The sequence below is a fragment of the Pimephales promelas genome, chromosome 16 (genome assembly GCF_988280905.1).
Source record: "Pimephales promelas chromosome 16, fPimPro1.hap1.1, whole genome shotgun sequence".
Classification (NCBI taxonomy): Eukaryota; Metazoa; Chordata; class Actinopteri; order Cypriniformes; family Leuciscidae; genus Pimephales; species Pimephales promelas.
Genome location: NC_142784.1, coordinates 11,266,437 through 11,275,982, shown reverse-complemented (window position 1 = coordinate 11,275,982; position 9,546 = coordinate 11,266,437). Strand labels below are relative to the sequence as shown.

The following is a 9,546-nucleotide window of genomic DNA, read 5'->3' as shown; positions in this document are numbered from 1 at the left end:
CCAGAATCAACAAAATATGTTGATCCAGGAACATGTCTTATATCTTACTTACACATCTTACTTGTATATCTTACACAAGATTGTGATCTTATGGTACTACAATCTTACGGCATTTAGCATTTTGCATTTGTGGAGACAATTGTACTTACATGCCATACAAATGTGCAATTTGCTTAAACAATCAGGACATTAGAATCTGAACATGAAACTAGGAGCTGGTATTAACCAAACAGGGTAAATCAATACAAGACCACAAACCCATAAAAGCTCTGCGGGTGATTTACTGACAATGCACTTAGTACAGATGGAGCAAGTCAAGTGAAAAATTAGTTAAGATTTTTTGGGGTGTTAAAGACACCCTGTGGTGAAAACCAAGTGTTTAATGTTCAATGTTCAATATGCATTAAGACAAATCATGCACAAATTCATCAGTCAACACCATTGCTGAGAACCATTGACAGACTCACAAATGCGGTTTGAAATTGCCCCTGTTTCCTACTAATGTAAACCGATCCAATCCTGTCAACATGTGGACCTTTTCTCCACGGACGTTCTATGACAGGGAGAGGGCCAATAACATCTGTTATGAAGTGGAAGGATGATGAACCCAAACGCAGACAGTGTACAATGAACTCAGGGTTTATTAGGACAAAAAAGGAAAACAAAGCCCACGAGGGGGCAAAACAAGACTGGGTAACAAACACTAGACTTAAACTGAGGTCAAGACAGGAACAATACTAAAACACGAACAGACTCTGGATTAACAGTTAACTCAAGGGATTACTCACTGCAAACTTCACAAAACAACAAACAGATCTCACAGCAGGTTTCACAGCATGTTTCAAACAATGAACCGACACAGGACCGCAAACACAAGGGGATTATAAAGGGGAACACTAATGACCAGGACAGGTGAAACTGACTAGACAATAATCACAAGACTAGGATAACAAGGGGGCGGGGTAAGTGCACGGGACAACACAAGCACATGGCCCAAACAGGCCATGCGCTTGCACACAAAACATGATTCTGTCATGATCCTGCCTCACGACTAGAGAAAATCAAAGACAAGAAGGCAGAATCATGACAGAACCCCCACCTTAAGGAGCGGCTTCCAGACGCTCCTCAAGGGGACATTAAACACGGGACATGACAGACTGTGACAAAGACACAAACCAACAGTACATAGCAAAAACTAACAAAGGCATACAAAAATACACAACGACAGGATTGGGGTGAAACATCAAAAACAACATACAAGGCAGAGGAGGTGGAGGAAACACAGAGTCTTTGAGCGACTGTCCAGGGTGGGTGGGTGGGACAGGGGTCCTGGGACCACAGGGAGTGGACTTAGGAAGAGAGGACCGAGCGGGCTTGGGAGGAGTGGTGTGGGACAAGGGAAAAACAGTCCGGGGTTGAGCCATGACAGGGGAGACAGGGGAAACAAACGGAAGTCCAGGGACCGTGGGGACAGGGACAAATGGGGAAACAGTCCGGGACCGGGGTTGAGCGCAGACAGGACTGACCGGGGAAACACACGAGGTCTTGGGAACAGTGGAAGTCACAACAGGGATAGCAACTGGGGGTACAGCGAACGATGGACACGAAGCTGGACTCATGACGGGGGGTGTGGTAGGAGATCGCAGAGGGAAAACTGGGACAGAGCTCACAGAAGGTGACTCTGATCCGACGATCATCCTCTCCGACTTGGGAGTGGTGTTCTCCGCTGCAGGTTCAGGGACAGCGCCTACCGACATAGGTTCAGGGACAGCACTTACAGACACAGGTTCAGGAACAGCGCTTACAGACACAGGTTCAGGGACAGCGCTTACAGACACAGGTTCAGGGACAGCGCTTACAGACACAGGTTCAGGGACAGCGCTTACAGACACAGGTTCAGGGACAGCGCTTACAGACACAGGTTCAGGGACAGCGCTTACAGCAGCGGGTTCAGGGACAGCGCTTACAGACACAGGTTCAGGGACAGCGCTTACAGACATAGGTTCAGGGACAGCACTTACAGACACAGGTTCAGGAACAGCGCTTACAGACACAGGTTCAGGGACAGCGCTTACAGACACAGGTTCAGGGACAGCGCTTACAGACACAGGTTCAGGGACAGCGCTTACAGCAGCGGGTTCAGGGACAGGACAGGACAGGCACTTCGAGGATCTTGATCAGACTGGACAAATAGTCAGACAGGGTCTTGGCAGCCAGAGAGATGGGCATCTCCTGACGAGCAGAAACCGACTGCAGAATCTCTCTTGCGGCTAGATCGGCCGCAACTCTCTCCGCAGTGGGCTCTGGGACGGCGCCTGCTGGAGCGGGCTCTGGGACGGCGCCTGCTGGAGCGGGCTCTGGGAGAGACAGAGGACCAGAGGCTCCCTTCTTCCTCTTCTTCTTCCTGGGTCGTGGAGCAGAGGACATAGCCAGGCTTGTGACCGGTTGGGGAAGCACGACAGGAAGTGTGGTCTCAGTTGAAGAGGCCCCCGAAGTAGACTCCCACGACAGCCGTCTCTCTCGCTTGCCACGGAGACTTGCGGGTGCAGCTGATGCGTCGGGAGCCGAAGTGGAGTGAGCCTGGTTCCCCTGCGTAACCACGGCTAAAATGTGACCCTCCGGGATCACTGGCAGCCTGGCAGGTGGTGACAAGCTTGTGGGTGTCTGTGACTCTCTCCGGGATAAGCTATCCACCACAGCTTGAAATGGGCGACGAGTGAGCTCCTCCCGTTCAGTCAACGGAGGTGGAGAGTTGAGACCGGCGATGAAATAGCGAGAAACCAGGACCTCAGGCAGGAAGAATCTCCTTTCTTCAACGACCTGAGCATACTTCTGCAGGGACAACTCACCCTGGGGAGGAAATGGAAGTCTTCCAGCTCTACTATCTGCGATGGCCGACTGCCACCATAATTCTTGGTCAGCCGGTTGTGGTCTATTGGGGAAAGACAAACAGTCTGCTGGGTTCTTCTCTGGTCGGTTCATTCTGTTATGAAGTGGAAGGATGATGAACCCAAACGCAGACAGTGTACAATGAACTCAGGGTTTATTAGGACAAAAAAGGAAAACAAAGCCCACGAGGGGGCAAAACAAGACTGGGTAACAAACACTAGACTTAAACTGAGGTCAAGACAGGAACAATACTAAAACACGAACAGACTCTGGATTAACAGTTAACTCAAGGGATTACTCACTGCAAACTTCACAAAACAACAAACAGATCTCACAGCAGGTTTCACAGCATGTTTCAAACAATGAACCGACACAGGACCGCAAACACAAGGGGATTATAAAGGGGAACACTAATGACCAGGACAGGTGAAACTGACTAGACAATAATCACAAGACTAGGATAACAAGGGGGCGGGGTAAGTGCACGGGACAACACAAGCACATGGCCCAAACAGGCCATGCGCTTGCACACAAAACATGATTCTGTCATGATCCTGCCTCACGACTAGAGAAAATCAAAGACAAGAAGGCAGAATCATGACACATCCTGCACACTTTAGCTCCAACACACTTTCCTGGAAGTTAGAAATCACCCCCTAAATCCTCATTCAAAATCCCTACATTACTCCGTTAATATAGTGAAGGAAAGCAAGTGAGTGAATTCTGACACTGAGTGCGTCAGATGGCCTGCCTCTTTTGCATAGTTTGTGGGTGCTGTTTAATAATTATTTGAAACTTAGCAAACTGGCAGCTCCGTTGGTAATGAAAGGATTTACCTTGAACTCTAGCATGTATAAACCTTAATCAGACAATTTAATCATTCATTTGAAAGGAATGTATACCTGTATGATATTACGCTGTACCCACATTGGACCAGCGGTTTGGAAAATGGATGGGTGGATGATTCAGCTGTGAGTGCCATCTTCTGTTCACACGCGGGGATTCGACACAGCCTGGTTTGAAGAGCTTGATGAGCATGTGAACGTGTGTTTAGGGTTGGAGAAACACTGCAGGACACCCCTGGTCTATGATGTTCAAAGCATTGCTAAGGATGCTGATTTTTAGAAGTCAGTTGCCTTACTCTGAGATGTTGAATGGGAACAGGGTTTGTGTAACATTAGCATGATCTTATAGAGTGCCGAAGTGATGACGTCACTTTGTAGGACGATTCGGAAGCTAGCGGCGCATGGGTTCCCTCGGTCGAAAAGCAATGCATTTTCCCCATAGACTTTTGGAAAATCGCAAAAAATAAGATCTGTGTTTAACAAAGGGTTGTGAGTGTGACCCTTACGCGTTTTGTCCAGCAAGATAAATCTTTACAAGGTAATCCAAAATTTATACATTTTGAAGCCTATATAAAGTTTTTAAAAAACACAATCAGACACAATAAAGTTTAAAAAACCACAAGCAGGTTATAACTGTGTGTTCTATGTCATAGATCAAAACGTGAAAATATTTAGAGGCTTTGTTCACCACAGACCTTATTTCAGGCGATTTAGCAAAAACCCATTCAAAAATCCCATAGGCTTTAGAGCGAGAGAACCGTAATGCTAAAATGCTAACTCACTTCCGCGTTTTAACCTACAGAGTGACGTCGTAACTTCGGCACTCTATTAGCGATAACTTAATCAGGCAAAAGACTAATCATACACTCAAAACAATGCTGGGTTGTTTCAATCCCAAATTTGGGTCAAAAATGGACAGACCCAAATGTTGAGTTAAAGATGCAGTTAAAAAAATTACAGTTAAAGTTACAGTTTAACCCAACATTTGGGTAGTGTATCAAATACCGTTATGTGTCCGACATTGTAGAGAGATACATAAAACGCATTCTGAGAGACTATTGACTTGTAGACATGCCTGTATAACTCACTCTTCCTGCTACTTCTGAAACAGTTTCAGGTTCAATCATATATGGCTGAATTGAACCAATATTTACTACGGTTGACCAAGTTGAATCTCTGAGCAAGTGCGATTCAGTGAAAGTGGCGCTAATTTGCATATTCACAGTCTGTAAACAGTCAATTCAAGGGTTAGTTCACCCAAAAGGAAGAATTCGCCATCACTTGCGCACCCCCATGTTGTTTCAAACCTGTAAAAGTTTCTTTCTACAACGTTCAACACACAAAAAAGATATTTTGAAGAATTGAGTTAAAGCGATTGATAAAAACACTTTACTTGAAGGGGTGTACATAAGACTGACATGACACCTTCATAATCATGACATGACATGCTCGTGACAACTGTCATTAAAGTGACATTCGCTCAGTTATGACATGACATGTCTTTGTTATGACATCTTGACATAAACCAATACATCATAACCCATCAGTGTCTTTTTTAAAAAAATTAAGTTAAACTGTCGTGTGGTTGGTTTTGACATTGGCTGTCATGAGGCCATTATAACTTTTTAAGCCTTCGCGGTGCCACCGGCTTGGGCCCAACATCGATGCTCGCAGCTATATTATTTGCATTGAAAATGTCATTATTGAGTGAAAGACACTCAATAGTTGTCATAAACATGCATAAACCCTACTTATGGTTATGAAGGTGTCACATCAGTCTTATTTCAAGGAAAGTGTTCCCAAACCTTCTGTTAGTTCTAATCAAAGCCTTGGAAACATGGAGCCTGACATTGAACAAACACCGTCTAGTTAGAAAATGAGATTCGAAATCCATATCATTCTTTAATGTGATGTCTTTGATTTACTGTATTCACAGGATTCCCAACCCAACCATGGAGTATCCCAACGCCACATCGAACAACTGCTCCATCAGTGACTTCAAGCACAACGTCTACCCGATTGCTTATCTGTTGATGTTTTTCCTTGGGCTTTTTTGCAACCTCATATCCCTGTTCTTCTTCATTTCCTCTTCGTTGAGAAGAAAAGTGTCTTTGTCTCCAGTCAACATCCTAATGCTCAATCTCCTTCTGTCCGATCTGATGATGGTGTGTTCGATGCCCTTCCGAGCCGCCTACTATCTCATGAGCTCCAACTGGGCCTTCGGGGACGTCACCTGTCGGATCATGTCCTACGTCTTCTACATCAACATGTACGGCAGCGTCTACCTCCTCGCGGTCCTGAGCGTGGTTCGCTTCGTGGCCATCGTGAAGCCGTTCGCATACGTGCGCTGGCAAACCTCTCGGAGAGCCTGGGCGATATGCGTCGTCATCTGGCTGATCGTGGCCCTGATGTCCATCCCGCTCCTGAAAGCCGGGACGTCTCTGGAATCTGGACGGATCAAATGCCTGGAACTGATCCCGTCCCACTTGAGCACCATCATCGTGTTAAATCGCGTCACTTTGTTTTTAGGCTTCGTCGTGCCCTTCGCGGTCATCTCGGTGTGTTACATTTTCGCGGCCTTTTATTTGCTGAAGCTCAGGAAGACCAGGAGAAATCAAAGGTCTCAGTTCAACCACAAGAAGTCCTGTTCTCTCGTGATCATCGTCCTGCTGATTTTCCTCGTGTGCTTTATGCCGTATCACGTCGTGCGAACTCTATTTTTGGAGGCGGAGATGGCCGCTATAGACAATGGTTTCGGAGAGTCCTGTGATCACATCGAACGCCTGAGAAAGGCCGCGGTCATCACACACGTTCTGGCCTCGGGAAACAGTTGCCTGGATCCGGTGCTTTTCTTTTTCGTTGGGGAAAACTTTATTAATTTTTGGCGACAGAATACACCCAGAAGACAGAGTTGTATAATTGAGCAGAATGTGAAAGTGTTGGAGAAGATAAACAGTGATGCTGAGAGAAAATTCACACTGATCTAGAGCCCTTATTTGGGACCTGTCGGGACTTGAAGAGGAAATTCCTGGAAAAAGATTGGCTCTGTGGTCCCATGCCGGAAACACTTGATTAACCTCCAGAATGTCACAATAGCGGTGTTTCCAACCATAGCTGTGAGCTGTGAACTCATGTGAATATTGCATAAATCACTGTTTTGTGTTCAAGAGAATAGGTATCCAAATCCATTCGAGGTCAGACTTCGGCTTTGGAATTCACAAATGACTAATGCAACATTTTAGACGGTGTGCAATGTGATTGCTGGCTATGGTACAGTTATCCAATCACACGATCTGTGGAGGCGCATGGAGGAACTGATTTAGAAAATGTGTTTGTGCAGGTCCTCTTATTGGATAATAAATATACATATATATATATATAAAAAGTTAAATCTTGGATGTGATATTTAGTTGATTAAAGTCTTTAATCTTTAAAGTCTTTTGCTTGCCAGATGTTTCTCCTGAGGAAAAATGTCTAATTTTGCTTGTTTTGGGTTTCAGACAAATGTCTTACATTTTCAATGTGAAATCAATATTTCCCATCAAATCTTTCTGACCGAAACACTGTTTTTCTTCTGTGCTCTTACTCTGTCAACGTTGGTTCATTTGTATAGATAGTTAACCCAGAAATGAAGCCGTTATTTTTGTAACATATGCTCTTCAAAGCTCTGTATGTTTTGTGTATTTGAGTGAACTATCCCTTTAAGGAATTAAGGTGATTTCAGTGAATTTTAGAGCAAATATTTTAGAGTCAAAATGAATATTTAAACAAAACTAAGCTAGATAAAAAATACACTTTATACCCTTCTAGGAAACATATGCTAGTAATTTATTGATTTTTTGTAAATACTTGTCAGTAATTGCATACATCAAAATACTTGTTTTGATGTGTATCAGTTATGTTGATGTTGTAATATTGTAAATGTTTCAAAGATTGTTTCTATCTATCTATCTATCTATCTATCTATCTATCTATCTATCTATCTATCTATCTATCTATCTATCTATCTATCTATCTATCTATCCATCCATCCATCCATCCATCCATCCATCCATCCATCCATCCATCCATCCATCCATCCATCCATCCATCCATCCATCCATCCATCCATCCATCCATCCATCCATCTACTGTATCTATTACTAAATCTATGAATTTTAACATTATTTTTTTTATCATATTGCTAAAACTGACTTGCCTATTTATGGATTTAATTAGCCTTCTAATTATTTCGAATTTTGCAGTATAACATTTATGATTACTGTAACTGTAACATGACATTGAAATTAAATTGTATGCAAGTGTTAAAATGATTATAAAATAATTATAGCAATATTATAAAATGTTTTGTGTCATTTTTTTGTAACTGAGGTTTGGCTCATTTCTTGAAACAGAAATTACAGTCTCATAACTCTAAGATCATATGGCAAAACAGTCTTACAGTTCAGCACAACACTATAGCTCACTTGCAAAAGCTCATTCCTCTCCTCTCAAAACTAAATTCATTTCTCATATAAAGAGTCAGTGCCACAAAAATGGCAAAGATCCTTCTCAATTGCTTGAAACAAACCGCACGTTCTCAACACTCTTGGTCCTTTTGCCAAAATAACGTGGATGGTTCAGCACAACACTATGGTTTACCTGCAAAAGATCATACCTCTCCCAAAACAGTTCACTCATGTGTCAAAACTAAATTTCCTTATTCTCATTAAACCAGTCAGTGCCCCAAAATGCTTAGTCCCTTTGGCATTGTGTAAGCACTTCAAGTCAAAATGTTTAGATGTTTTGTCACTATGGCAGAGGACCATTGAAATATCTCTCATGTCCACCTTTCAGTCTATTGACAATGTTACTGATGCTTTTTGTCTAGCTAACAGAATACAATTGTGTATAAAACTGTATATATATTGTATTTTAGGTAAGAGTAACCTCCCAGATTTGACATCACACTTTGCACTCATAAAAAAATATTGTTGGTTTACTGTAACTTACAGTAAAAAAGTAAGTAACCTGGTTGCCTTAAAATTTTAGGTTGATTGAACTGGAAAAAGTGAGTTAATACAATTAAGCAGAATGATTTAATCATCAGAAACTCAAAATAATAAGTTATCTCAACTGAATAAATTATTTAAGTTGATTTGACAAAAGAAAAAATGCTGTGATAACAAATCTTGAAAAATTTTTTTTTACAGTGTATTGCCAAGGAATTGACATTATCATTCACACACATAAAGTAACTTCCATACATCAGAGGTAAAAGAAAATACATTCTCAAAACAACATGGACACACCTCCAATTACTGTAACACAGCAAACACACTCTAACTTTACTGCATAATGCAGCATTTTAGTAATGCATTTATCATCAAAACTACAGTGTGTTCTCTGTTGATTTCAGCTGTAGCTAGAAACACAAATACATGAATGAAAATAAAATGTTCTTCAAAGTTATTTAAAGGCGAGTTTAGGTGTATAACGATACATTTTCACCCAAAATAAATAAATGTACTGCAATCATTGAATCAATGAACTTTATAGATCTTGCCTCTCATTTACATCTGGTCAAAGAATTTCATCAACATCATTGCACATATTTTCACGAGTTGTAGGGGAAAAAGCCGTGAATGCCGGATCCATCCTTGTGCCTCAACTTCTCCAGACCTCTTCCCTCGCTAGAAGAAGACTTACTCTGTAAGAGTTGTTGTGATGATAAACTTTCCGTCTCCAAGAGGAGAATATGCTGGAAGGAGCGCCGTCCTGAAATGTGGATGATGCTCAAACCCCTCTAGCTGAAGAGTGAAACTGTACATTG

General features: G+C 42.5%; 1 protein-coding gene across 1 annotated transcript in view; it reads left to right on the top strand.

Annotated features, from left to right (window-relative positions):
* The window catches only part of cysltr2b (cysteinyl leukotriene receptor 2b), an 8,139-nt gene extending 1,318 nt beyond the window's left edge, over positions 1–6,821 (top strand). Inside the window, exon 2 of the mRNA XM_039660050.2 lies at positions 5,671–6,821. Within this exon, the coding sequence (XP_039515984.2) occupies positions 5,687–6,721 (1,035 nt within the window). The 5' untranslated portion in view covers positions 5,671–5,686 and the 3' untranslated portion in view covers positions 6,722–6,821. The remainder of the gene's footprint in view (positions 1–5,670) is intronic.
* Positions 6,822–9,546: the final 2,725 nt, after the last annotated feature.